Below are 14,303 nucleotides of genomic sequence, written 5' to 3' on the forward strand. Positions count from 1 at the left end.
GGTCTTTTTTAAGGTTGCAAGCCAACATTATGGATCCAGTTTAAATGCTAATTATATATTTTAATCCTGGTAAAGAGGTAGAACTCCATGTTCTACAATCTGCCAAAGAAAAAATGCAAGTTGGTTAGCTGGCCTGTTATAGCCCGTTAAAGGGTATAGCTTGGGTGATTAACAAGATTGACAGGGCATTTATTAAAATGATTGGGGTCAAAGCAGTAACTCAGGATTTCTATAACAGCCAAGTTTATCAAAGTTCATTGTGAAAAGGGCACTGTGTGGCTCATGATGTTATTGCCTGTTAGGTGCCAAGCTGCAACTGCTGGACCAGAGCCACCTTGTCCTTGTGTTTTGTTCTCACTTTACTCCAATGAGACATAGAAACTTTTCTAGTGTGCAGTACGACCGATTCAGAAGAGGCTTTCAGTTAAATAAATATCTAGCATGTATATTGGTAGAAATAAAAAACATATGTAACCAAAAACAGCATTTTTACACCATGATGGATAATGCAGAAGGCTATGGAACTGTTTTTCTTTCCTCTCGAATAGCACATTTTCATTTTTTTTTGGCTTTCCGACCCAATATTGATGTGTCCATGAATTATATCTGTAGTGTATTTCAAAGGAACTGAACTATTCATCATCCTGTCAACAGTTTAGAGCTCTTAGAAGCTGCACACACCCAGATATTTCACAGTGAGCAAACAGTTACCAAACCACAAAAATTGCAGCAATTACAGTCATCACATCTTAAAATTGTGAGCTAGCATTGCATCCTATGAAGATCTAACTGTCCAAAATCTCTCTCAACTACCATTACAGTACACACCACATAGGTATAGCATATTCAAATGTTGGCTTTTAATTTACTTTGCAGTTACTCAAATTTGTTTTGAAAGTTTTTTTTTCAGTTCTGCATACCATGAACAAGATTTCGGCCTGGTTCACGCTAAGGCAGTGTGTATTTGATCTGTTTTGCAGCGTGTTTTGAATTTTTCTACATGCATTTTTGGTGCATGTTTTCACGTTTTTTTTAAAGCATTTTGCTTTTTTGTTCTCTTTTTAAAAGGAAAATTTTTGTTTATTAATTTTCTAATTAATTCATAAATTTCTGCAAACTATTAAAACTTGAATCGTTCGAAAATTAAGGGTTGTGGGGAAGAGGCCCTGGTCCTCATCAACATGAGGACAAACTGCTTTGGGGGGGGGGGTGCTTTGACCAAGCACTCCCCATGTTGAGGGCATGTGGCCTGGTAAGGTTCGGGGGGGGGGTTTGCTTGCCCCCCCCCCTTCCTGGCCTGCTAGGCTGCATTCTTGGTTAAGGATCTGGTATGAATTTGGGGTTTTGGTGTGGGGAAACCCCAAATCAGACCCAAAGGGCCTGGTATGGATAGAAGGGGGTCCCCCACGCAGTTTTTTTCCAAATTTTTAATTGTCAGCATTCTTTTGAGCCATTGGATGTGAAGGATGTGGTTGCCCACTTACCGACCTGCTCCTTAGCAAACGGCAACTCTTTACTTTGGATTGGCTGATCAATTTTCAAGTTCCAAAGCGTCAGAAAACGCACTACATGCATTTCAGCAGCATCTCCACTGAACTCTAGTGAACCAAAAACCCTCTATTTTATGTTTTAAAAAATTCCTGACCCTTTCCAACAGCGCTGTTGCTGAAAAACGCATGGATGTGAACGTGTCCCATAGGAACCCATGTTAAAAGGACTGTAGTGCATTTCTGCATAAAGCAAAAAGCACTAAAAAAATGCATTGGTGTGAACCAGGCTTTATGTATTTTTTTTTAACAAACAGAACTAAAACATAAATAAAATGTATTTAAAATACATTATCCATTAATTGTAAATATTTGAACTAACCTGTGCACCTTGACCTGTACTGTGAGTATTTGCAGAAACTCTTCTTTTTGCTTCTTCTGATGGGGCGATGCTGTAGTTTGACAGTTTTAATGAAGAGGTCATGGTTTTAACATCAGTGTTTCTCTTGTTTTGCCTAGGTAGCGTGGCCGAGTCAGTCTCACTGAACGAGGCTAACCTGCTACTCTTGGTTTCATTGCAGTATGGCAAAGAACTATAGTTTTGTTGCTGGACCTTATCTGTGGGTGAGGCTTGGCTGGCAAGGCTTCCAGTTGTATTTTGCCTTTTAAAGGGCAGTTTATAGTTCTGCATATGTGGTTTTTGCTGGCAGATCTGGGATGGCCGTAATAAGTGTTCATTTGACTTGCCTAAATTTCTACTGAACTCGTCTAAGTAAGCGGTATTTCCTTGTAAACCAAATGGTAAAGCACTGTCAACACTTCTAGCTCGCTTCCTTTCCTCTGGATTGATCCTATTACGTCTGGCAGACCTGCCTCTTCTTTGTACAGGGATATTCACATCAAACTTTTCAATCAACTCATCTACTCCAGGAATACACTCAGTATCAATATCGCGACCTGTCCCAGGTACAAAAGGAATATACCTTCGATTTTCATGGCGGTTCACATTATCAGCATAAAGAGCATCCTCTTGCTCTTCAAGCCACAACTTGTGTAAGGATTGAGATGATGTTGCAGTGGCTGAAGAACAGGATGATCTACGTGAACGAAATCCATCAAGAGCCTGACCTAAATCTTGTCTTTTAAACTGAAGGACATCAGGCCTCGTTCTTCTAGACTCAGCAGTAATTGTAGAGCTTGTACTATATGGAGATCCATTACTGGAAGAGAAGGACTCTGAAGTATTATTATCACTAATACTACTCAGCATACTTGTGTTGTCTGTCGGTGACTTGGTTTGGTCTTCTTGCACGGAAGATGCTTCCTTACCATTCTGCTCAACTATAGCAGCTGGCTTACTACGCACATTTTTTGAAATGGCATCTTTAGGAAAACGCATAAAAGTCTTGGAATCTTTCTTACTTTGCTCTTCTGTAGTCAACAAACCAGAGTCATTTTTAGAGGACTTGTAATTGTCTATGTTCAAGGAGTTTTCATCTGGATCATACGGTTTCAAAAGCTCAGGATGTCTTTGAAAATTCAACAGGCTTGTTTTTAGGGACCCATCTTTACATTCTGAAGTGTTAGTCCTTGAATGGAAATAGTTACTTTTATTTGAAGATTTGTATGACTTGTATGGATTTTCTGGAAAATCCTTGTCATCTGTCCTTACAGAATTTTGACTGTTCTTTAAATTCAGTATTGATCTGTCTTGCGATAGATGTTCCTTTTCAGGTGAGGGAATATTACATGATGAATAGCCTTCTTTATTATTTAACACAATGAATGGATGTCCATCTATTCCTTGAACCCTGATGCTAACACCATAAGAACCGTCCTTTATATTATTCCTTGTTCTTCGTGTATTTTCTTCATTGCGCTGAACAAACAGAACACCAGAGTCTTGCCTGTATTTTAGTCCATCATAACGTGAATCCATTGTAGTCTACTGACTCCAGCTGCAGAAACAAGACACTGACAAAATTAGAAAGTCACTTTGCTGCCTGCTATAAGAAAAGAGAAATATCTGCCATAGTAGGTTGTAACCCGAATTTATAAGACCCCCCCCCCCCCAAAAAAAAAAAACCCTAAAATAATGTGTTATAACTATGTAAAAACTAGCCTAATTTTTTTTTTGCAGTTGAAGAAAGTAAGTGCTTCTTTTAAATGTTTTCCCAAGGTTAAAAGTTGTTAATGTACAGGAACAGGAAAGCTTAAGAGGTCCCAGTGGACCCAAAATTCCAGACAATGGATCCTCTGGGAAATTAAATGAAAATCCATTACATTCATCTATGGGCCTCAGAACCTATTTCCACAAGCAATCCAAGTCTTACACCAGAGATACAAAACAGGGGTGAAACATGTCTCAGCATTCAAGCGTCATAGTTTCTGGCTCAATTAAAGAATACGTAAACCCAATATTTCATATTCCTGATATGAACTGACTACCTGCCACTGACATCACCAGTGACATTAATACAGTAATCATGGTTAATACTATACACTGTCACTGTACTAATGACACTGGCAGGGAAGGGGTTAACATCTACTGCAGGGAAATCAAGGGGTTGAAGGTGTGTAACATGTCCTATGTTTACTAAGAGATCCCCTTGCCTTGCAGGGATGAGAAACACAGAGATCCACCCCGCTGTACAGAGCTCTGTGTTGATTGTCAGCACAGAGGTCTGGGTTTTGATTGTACACAGCTGATCAGCAGGTCCCACCCATGAATCATTGGCCAGGACTTGCTGACAATCTCCTGCTGTGTACAATCACAGTGGGTGCCGGCCAGGAGGGGACGCACATGCACGCATCTGAAACCCAGAAGTAGGCAGCGATGTACGGTGCATTGTGGGCAGGCGCTAAGTGGTTAAACTGAATGGGCTCTTTTAAAAGGTGAGGGTTTACAATCACTTTAATATTGGAAAAAGCAACAAACCACAAAAATAAGCTTTCTTGTAAATGATCAATATGAAGGGTGGGATTATTTAACTGAGCACCAAATAGCAGCAGCAATATACCAGTTGTATATAATTTCAAATTAAAGTATGGTGTGTTTCCTATGTACAGTTAGGTCCATATATATTAGGACAAAGGCACAATTTTAGTTTTTTTCAGGTATTAACCAAAACATATTCAAGCTATAGGTACTGTATATAAATGGATATGGGCTGAAAGTGTGCACACTCTCAGATTTAATTTGAGGGTATATACATCCAAATTGTAGGAAGGGTTTAGGAATTACAGCTCTTAAGAGTAGCCATCCCCCCTTTTTCAAGGGACCAAAAGTAATTGGACAATTGAATATAATCATAAAATGTTCATTTTTAATATTTTGTTGAGAATCCTTTACTGGCAATGACTTCCTGAAGTCTGGAACACATGGCATTGTCAAGGATTGGGTTTCCTCCTTTCTGATGCTTTGCCAGGCTCTAACTGCAGCGTTCTCCAGTTCTTTGTTTATGGATCTTTCCGCCTTTAGTTTTGCCTTCAGCAAGTGAAATGCATGCTCAATTGGGTTAAGATCAGGTGATTGACTCGGCCATTGCAGAATATTCCACTTCTTTGCCTTCAAAAGCTCCTGGGTTGCCTTTGCAGTGTGTTTTGGATCATTGTCCATCTGTACTGTGAAGCGCCATCCAATCACCTTTGCTGCATTTGGCTTAATCTGGGCTGACAGTATATCTCTAAACACTGCAGAATTCATCTGGCTGCTTCGGTCTTCTGTCACATCATCACTAAACACCAATGACCCAGTGCCACTGGAAGCCATGCATGTCCAGGCCATCACACTGTCTCCACCATGTTTTACAGATGACGTTGTGTGCTTTGGATCATGAGATGTTCCAAGCCTTCTCCACACTTTTTTCGTCCCATCATTCTGGTACAGATTAATATTAGTTTCATCCGTCCAAAGAATGCTTTTCCAGAACTGGTCTGGCTTTTTAGATGTTTTTTGCCAAAGTCTAATCTGACTTTTCTATTCTTCAGGCTTATGAACGGTTTGCACCTTGCTGTGAACCCTCAGTATGTGCTCTTGTGACGTCTTCTCTTGGTTGTAGACTTTGACAATAATACGCCCACCTCCTGGAGGGTGTCCTTCACTTGTCTGGATGTTGTGAATGGGTTTTTCTTTACCATAGAGAGGATCCTGCGATCATCCACCACTTTTGTCTTCTGTGGACGTTCATGCCTTTTTATGTTGCTGAGCTCACCAGTGTGTTCTTCTTTCCTCAGAATCTACCAAACTGTTGATCTGACCACTCCTAATGTGGCTGCTATCTCTCTGATGGATCGGTTTCCTTTTTGAATCCTTATAATGGCCTGTTTCACTTGCATGGACAGCTCCTTTGAACACATGATGTAGGTTAACAGCAATAGATTCCAAATGCAAATACCACACTTAGAATCAACACCAGACATTTTTCCTGCTTAATTGACGAAGAAATAACAAAAGGAGTAGCCCACACCTAGCCATGAAACAGCTTTTGATTCAATTGTCCAATTACTTTTGGTCCCTTGAAAAAGGAGGGATGGCTGCTCTTAAGAGCTGTAATTCCTAAACCGTTCCTCCAATTTGGATGTACATACCCTCAAATTAAATCTGAGAGTGTGCACTTGCAGCCCACATCCATTATATAACTATAGCTTGAATATGTTTAGTCAATACCTTAAAAAAATCTAAAATTGTGCCTGTGTCCAAATAAACAGCATAAGGACCTAACTGTATATGCGCTTTTAAAGGTTTTCCGATGGTAAGAAATATTCAAACAAAAAATCGTAAGAAATATTCAAACAAAAAAGCGCAAGAAAATTCTTAGATCATTCAAAGAGTTGACCACGGTCGTTCAAGAGTTCTACAAAACTCTCTTTGCTTTCAACATTCAGTTTTGGAATTAGTGGACTTTGCTGAACAAAAGCACTTACACAGTTAGAAATTAGTATGAGCAAAATTTTCTAGCTTGCTCCTTCCAATTTTCTTCTCACTACGGTCAAAAACAAAATGTAGATTTGACTCCAATAACTATTAGAAAATCAAAAGATCGCTCTAACAAAATTCTGCTAAAATTCTACACCTGCCGCTCAGCACAGTAGCTGGATCTGTTCCAATAGAGTTCCTCTACGAATACATACAAAGTAAGAAATAAAATATAACAACTCTCCACACACTTTCTCCTCCCAATCTGACTGTAAAACAATCTCAACAGGTCATGACAGCATAGCTCCCAACTATCCCTCATTTGAAGGGACTATAACTTCGAGACCAAATCCTTCTCTCCCTCGTCTCAGTTGTCTCTTTTAAGTCTGATGCATACATCACTACACAAAATGTACTCTTACTACCAAAAGTGTTATGTTGCACTAAAAGTTTTATCAAACCTCTATATTACTGCATTTGAAAAGCCAATATAAAGGAAAAATAAATAGAGGTAAAAAAAAAAAGTTCAGCCAATCATTTTCTGAAATTAAATCTTTGTTGTCCATGTAACTAGGGCTGTGGCAGGGACGTGTTCTTTGCATACATACTGTGTGCTAAAAGGAGTCCCTCTTTATCATTATAGAAGGTTGGGAGGTATGTATGATTTAGGGATGCATCGATATTCATTTTTGATTGGAGAGTGCAAGTACTGATACTTTCGGTGAAGTACTTGCCGATACAAAGTACTAATACAAAATGTATAGACACAAATTACACCGCAAAGAATAACATGCAATTTGAATATGCGGTTTCCCTGCTGCTCCTGTGTGAACCCAGGCTTGTCATAGCCTGAGTATGCACAGGAGCAGTGCAGGGAGGTTTCCCTAAGTGAAGAGTGGGAGAGAAGGGTGTGTGGGGATGTATACTTTGGAGGCAGTCACTCTGGATTCTCAGCAGGATTTGAAATCCCTGCGGATTTCTCTCCTTTCCTTGCAGGGATGACGGCTCAGGCTACAGGGCTTTTGATTAGTCAGCACCGTTACATGGATGGCGCTGACCAATCAGAAGCCATCTAGCACATTCTGTCATCCCTACTAAGAGAGGAGAGAAAGCTACTTCACAGGCCTGGGGATCTGAAATCCCTGCAGCTTTCTCCTTGCAGGGATGACATTACAAGCTATACGGATTCTAATTGGTCAGCATTGTCTGGTATCGGGAGCATTTTCATGAGTACAAGTACTTGTGAAAATACTCAGTACTGATACCAGTATCGGTGCATCCCTAGTATGGATTGTATCACTTTTGCTGCTCAGAATTTATTTGCAAAGTTCTCTTGATAATATAGGGTGCTTCTATGAAATACGCAATACGCAAATTTACAGTTTATTAAAAACAAGCGAGTGCTTCAAGCTCTCATATGTAGAAAGCCAATAGAATGATTCTATAAAAAATATACTTAGTAAATATCTAAAATAAAAGTTAGTATTAGAACTGTAAATAGAATTGTATCATTGTTATCTTTAACATTCCAGCATTTGTTAGATTTATGAGTAAAACAATTTGAGTTTAAATGTTCTATTGTCAGAGGAAGCGTTCCACCTAAGCAAGTTACAAAAACTCACAATACTGGTATCCAGCTGGATAGTGTCCTGTAAATTCTACATTTAATGGAATGTTCGGGTGTGTCTGCATACTTTCATCTTGATTATGTGTTCAAATAATAACTCACTAAGCAAAAGAATTTAATTGGGAGGCAAAGCATGGTTTCACTCCCAACAAATAGCAGGTTTTACTCATGAAACTACCACTCAATGTCCAAATTTTTAGATGTGCATGAACAGTCAAAACCATGCTGTTATGTATGCTGTTTGAAGTGAACTGACAAGTGCATTTTATATGGTGGAATGGCCATTATTGCTATGAACCATCCTGGCACAGACACTACCACTATCTCTATTGCTGAAAAGCAGTTTACCCTATTTTGGGAGGGCAAGAACCTGAGCTACTGTAAATGCTGCACCAACAATGCACAGGCCAGTTCTATGAAAAATATGTATTTATTTATTGCAGGTGCTTATATAGTGCTGTCAATTTACGCAGCATCTGACAAATATATTGTACATTCACATCAGTCCCTGCTCTCAACAAGCTTACAATCTAAGGTCCCTAACTTACAGTCATACATACACATACTAGAGCCAATTTGGACAGGATCCAATACCAAGAACCTACCAGCATGTCTTTTTGGAGTACCTGGAGGAAACCCACACAGGCACAGGGAGAACATGCAAACTCCATTCAGGTAGCGCTGTGGTTGGGACTCAACCCGACAACCCAAGTGCAGCTGGATGAAAGTGCTAACCACTTAGCCACTGTACTGCTAAAAAATAACATTATTAATATATAGGATTTATATAGAACAAATAGCTTGAAGTGAAATCAAGACAGACAGTACAGTAACAATACTATTTAATACAAGAGGAATTAGAGGACCCTGCTCATTAGAGCTTACAATCTATAAATTGAGTTACTATATATTTTCTGGGTGCAATTCAGTGCTGCCGCTTTCCTTGAACTGCACTTTTTTCATCATTGCCTGAACCAGCTGAAGCAGGCACCCATTGTCTAAAGCCTATTACAACTTTTAGAAATATTTATTTGTGAATGTTATTTTTGATTGTTAGGTTTTAATCATTCTGTCACTTTGACTATCTAGTGCAAAGTAACAGGTACTCTTTATAGGACATGTCCTCCCTTTCTTTGCTTGGAATTAAGTGATATACCCAGTACTTCCAGGTATAAGCGAGCATGTATCCTCCTCTTCCTATCACAATGGAGTAAAAGTTGCCTAAGCAGCTAATCATCAGGTGAAACACTGTCATATGGGCGTAGGAGAAAGGTCCAATGCCTTTTAAAGATCAATTCCAGGCATGGTTGATTTTTGCATAGTTACATTGGTCCAGCTTGAACCAATATAACTATGTATATAATAGATCTGGCCAATGCCTCTGAAATGATGTCACTACTCCGCTTCTCTACCTCATCCAATCAGAGAATGCGTTGCATTCATTAAGCTGGATCAATGTAACTATGTAAACATGTAATATGCCTGGCATTCTTCTTTAGCACAAACTGACACAGAGCTTACAGTGGGGATCGAAAGTTTGGGCACCCCAGCTAAAAATTTGTATTAATGTGCATAAAGAAGCCAAGGATAGATGGAAAAATCTCCAAAAGGCATCAAATTACAGATTAGACATTCTTATAATATGTCAACAAAAGTTAGATTTTATTTCCATCATTTACACTTTCAAAATAACAGAAAACAAAAAAATGGCATCTGCAAAAGTTTGGGCACCCTGCAGAATTTATAGCATGCACTGCCCCCTTTGCAAAGCTGAGACCTGCCAGTGTCATGGATTGTTCTCAATCATCGTCTGGGAAGACCAGGTTATGTCAATCTCAAAGGTTTTAAATGCCCAGACTCATCTGACTTTGCCCCAACAATCAGCACCATGGGTTCTTCTAAGCAGTTGTCTAGAAAACTGAAACTGAAAATAGTTAACGCTCACAAAGCTGGAGAAGGCTATAAGAGGATAGAAAAGCGTTTTCAGATGTCAATATCCTCTGTTCGGAATGTAATTAAGAAATGGCAGTCATCAGGAACAGTGGAAGTTAAAGCAAGATCTGGAAGACTAAGAAAAATATCAGACAGAACAGCTCGCAGGATTGTGAGAAAAACAATTCAAAACCCACGTTTGACTGCACGATCCCTCCAGAAAGATCTGGCAGACACTGGAGTTGTGGTACACTATTCCACTATAAAGAGATACTTGTACAAATATGGTCTTCATGGAAGAGTCATCAGAAGAAAACCTCTTCTACGTCCTCACCACAAAAATCATCGTTTGAACTTTGCAAATGAACATATAGACAAGCCTGATGCATTTTGGAAACAAGTTCTGTGGACCGATGAGGTTAAAATTGAACTTTTTGGCCGGAATGAGCAAAGGTACGTTTGGAGAAGGGGCACAGAATTTAATGAAAAGAACCTCTGTCCAACTGTTAAGCATGGGGTTGGATCAATCATGCTTTGGGGTTGTGTTGCAGCCAGTGGCACAGGGAACATCTCACGAGTAGAAGGAAAAATGGATTCAATAAAATTTCAGCAAATTTTGGATGGTAACTTGATGCCATCTGTGAAAAAGCTGAAGTTAAAGAGAGGATGGCTTCTACAAATGGATAATGATCCTAAACACAGCTCGAAATCCACGGGGGATTACATCAAGAGGCGTAAACTGAAGGTTTTGCCATGGCCTTCACAATCTCCTGACCTCAACATAATTGAAAATCTATGGATAGACATTAAAAGAGCAGTGCGTGACAGACAGCCCAGAAATCTCAAAGAACTGGAAGACTTTTGTAAGGAAGAATGGGCAAAGATACCTCAAACTAGAATTGAAAGACTCTTGGCTGGCTACAAAAAGCGTTTACAAGCTGTGATACTTGCCAAAGGGGGCAGTACAAGATAATAACTCTGCAGGGTGCCCAAACTTTTGCAGACGCCATTTTTTTGTTTTCTGTTATTTTGAAAGTGTAAATGATGGAAATAAAATCTAACTTTTGTTGACATATTATAAGAATGTCTAATCTGTAATTTGATGCCTTTTGGAGATTTTTCCATCTTTCCTTGGCTTCTTTATGCACATTAATACAAATTTTTAGCTGGGGTGCCCAAACTTTCGATCCCCACTGTACATAGGGCGATCTACTTGGGGATCTGGTGAGTGAACAGTAAAGGTAAATATTAGTAACAAAGGAACAAAGGAGTGCATTTATAAAGAGAACCTGTTACATTTCCCTTAATGAGCAAAGTGAAAGGTGCATTTGGATGACCTTGTTTTGGTTTATACAAGAAGTAGATAAAATGTATAGATAACTACAGAAAACAGTATAGACCACTACAGAAAACAGTAAAAACTTTTTTTTATGTATTCGCCATTAGTCATTTTATGTGTGTTCTGTTTACTCTCTTAGCATTCAAATGTGTTAGACCTTAACTAAGTATCACTAAGTATCACTATCATTTTAAATTACTTAACAATACTATTACTTAAAATGTCCTTTCATGTTGCTCACAAAGCAGCTTGGCCTCCTTCTACTGATTTCTCAATTATACACAGGGTTGCATACTTTGCATAACTTGGCAAGTCATCTGTTTACAATGCAGAACACGTATTAAAAGGAATATTAAAAATCTTTATGTATTGGTATGTGGTAAGCGATAAGATTCTCATTTCATGACTAATGTCGTTATGCTATGCATGATGAAGTTCACCAATATCTGAGTATGGCATTTGTGTCATGGGAATGTAGGGCACAGATGCGTATATTACATATGAACAAGATTAAAGAGGGACTTTATACAAGGCAAGCATTCATGCTGAGTGTCTTAAAGGAGAGGTGGGTGGTTTGTGGACATAAAACATAAAGAATACGCAAATTTTATATAATATATCTATATGAAATTGCATACTTCTACATATATCTATTCAAGCTCCGAGGAGCAGGGCGCTCCTATCCCTCTTGTATTGAACTGTATTGTTGCTGTATTGTCTCCCGTTATATTGCAAAGCGCTGAGCAAACTGTTGGCGCTATATAAATCCTGTATAATAATAATAATGAAATGACAAATACTTTTATGTATACACACAAACATCATTCTCAATACTTCAGGGGTCCTGGTTCTAGGTCCTTGAAGGGGCCTTCAACGTGATATTTGGCATGTTGTATGAGAGTGAACAAAAACCAAGCGATAGATTGAACAGCGCAGGTATCAGTAGGAATGTATCATGTGGTGTGTCTAGAAACTAATCTGAGTCATTGTACTGAAACATCAAATTTCTTTATTTCACCAAAGATGCATTTCATGGGTCAAACTTGTCACTTCCTCAGTTTAAAAGGTGGTATTTGCAGATATACGAGTATTATCTTTACACTATGGAAGTGGCAAGTTTGATCCATGAAACGCATCTTTGGTGAAATAAAGAAATCTGTAACCCCAATCGGTTTCTAGACACATCACATTAAACATTCATACTGACACCTCTGCCATTCAATCCATTGATGGGTTTTTGTTCCTTCTCATACAACAAGCCAATATCACCTTGAAGGCCCCCTCAAGGACCTAAACCCAGGACCCCTGAAGCATTGAGAGCGACCATTCCTATCCTGCAAGGAGACCATATATTTCGGTGAATTCACTATTATTCTAACTCTCAGCTCTACATACTCTTTACACGATAAGGGCTCTCCCACTTCTCTTATTTTTTCTTTGGATACGCCAGGTTTACCCGGGGCCTTTATCCTGCTCCCTCATCTATACCCCACTCAAAATCTGAGGATGATCACCACCACATGACCGTAAGATGAAAATTACAAATTACTTTTCTGTATGACAGTTTTAGAGTGTGTACTCTAGTAACAATACAACAAAAACTAGTGCCTTTTACTCAAATTTTGCCTTTGACTTTGCCACCTATATTTCCCCAAATAAAGATTAGTTCCACAGCATTTTAAATCCAGCACCTGAAAGGCAAATTTAAAAAAGTGACAACTATTCTAATGTTTTAGACAATCACTGTGTACAGCGAGTTGGCAAGAATGTAAATTGAGCTGCTTTGAATGAGGGGACATAGCTTTACCCAGAAAGCCCAGTTTTTACACATTTGCTGGACAGTGTCACTAATTTAGAACAGAAGTAAACTTTCCCATCTGTAGTCCAAAAAATTCTAAACTCTACTGCTAAACTTCTTAAAATGTCTGGCAACAGGTCAATACACCAGTAATTGCATGCTTACTGTGCACTGTGATGAAGGCCCCGCTACACTTGCTAACACTGAAGCTGGAGCCATCTTTGATGTGTTCTGGCACACGCTTCCTCTATGCCTACCTCCACATTAGCAAAGGTCCTGCACAAGCTCAGTAGTTAGTAATAAGGGGTTGCTGAAAGTGGATAGTATATCATGACAGTGCGCACCAATGTCAGAGGTGGAGGCCAACGTCATCCTAGCAAGGTGTTCTGAAGATCTCAGCATGGGAAGGATTGCAGAACTAAAGGACACACCGAGCATTCACAGGTATATGTCACCTGCTTAAATAGCATAGATAACTCAGGAAGAAGAAAGCTTTAGAGGACATTACTACTATGGAGGGAATATATGCATTCAGCACTTTTATTTTGGGGAATGTTTCCAGGAAAGGTTTACTTCCACTTTAACTGTGGCTTTCTGAAACCTCAGTAGGTCTCCTGGTCTTTTCTGGCAGTAGATCAGTTTTTTCTGGCAGAGCAGTTGTTATGTAGGAGTGCTTCTTTCAACATTTCTATCATCAGCGTGCTAAAATCCTCAGAAATAAACACACACAACAATTTTGGCTAGAAATACACTTTAAGCCAGAGGCTGGCCAAACAAGCAACACAAGCCAAGAATAGGGAACATTTCCAATATTTTATACAGCATCAGTGAAAATAAACATGGGGTACTATTCCTCCAATTAATACCATAAATTCCCATCATTGGTATTAATGGGAGGAATAATGCCCCATCATTGGTATCAGTGTAAGTAGTAGTGTCCCTTTGTTGGTGTCAGTGGGTGGAATAATGCCTCATATTATTGGGATGAAGAGTGCCCCAAGGGCCAGATAAAGGCTACCAAAGGGCCACATCCAGTCCATGGGCCACATTTTGGAGATCTCTGCTCTTTTGCACTTCACTCCATAAATGTGAAACTCCTGTACAGCATTTTACTCCTAAAAAATGCTAGAAAACAACATGCAAAAATGTACAAAAATCCTCAAAATCACCTACATACACTATGCTCAACTATGAATTGGGGC

General features: G+C 39.2%; 1 protein-coding gene across 2 annotated transcripts in view; it reads right to left on the bottom strand.

Annotated features, from left to right (window-relative positions):
* CGNL1 (cingulin like 1) overlaps window positions 1–14,303 on the bottom strand; it is a 136,808-nt gene that overhangs the window by 101,312 nt on the left and 21,193 nt on the right. For both annotated transcript variants that reach the window (XM_089667771.1, XM_089667765.1), the window contains exon 2: window positions 1,870–3,445. In XM_089667771.1, the coding sequence (XP_089523897.1) occupies window positions 1,870–3,426 (1,557 nt within the window). In that variant the 5' untranslated portion in view covers window positions 3,427–3,445. The remainder of the gene's footprint in view (window positions 1–1,869; window positions 3,446–14,303) is intronic.

This window comes from Staurois parvus, unplaced genomic scaffold (genome assembly GCF_062004578.1).
Source record: "Staurois parvus isolate SC_StPar_1 unplaced genomic scaffold, SC_StPar_1.0 ptg000054l, whole genome shotgun sequence".
Classification (NCBI taxonomy): Eukaryota; Metazoa; Chordata; class Amphibia; order Anura; family Ranidae; genus Staurois; species Staurois parvus.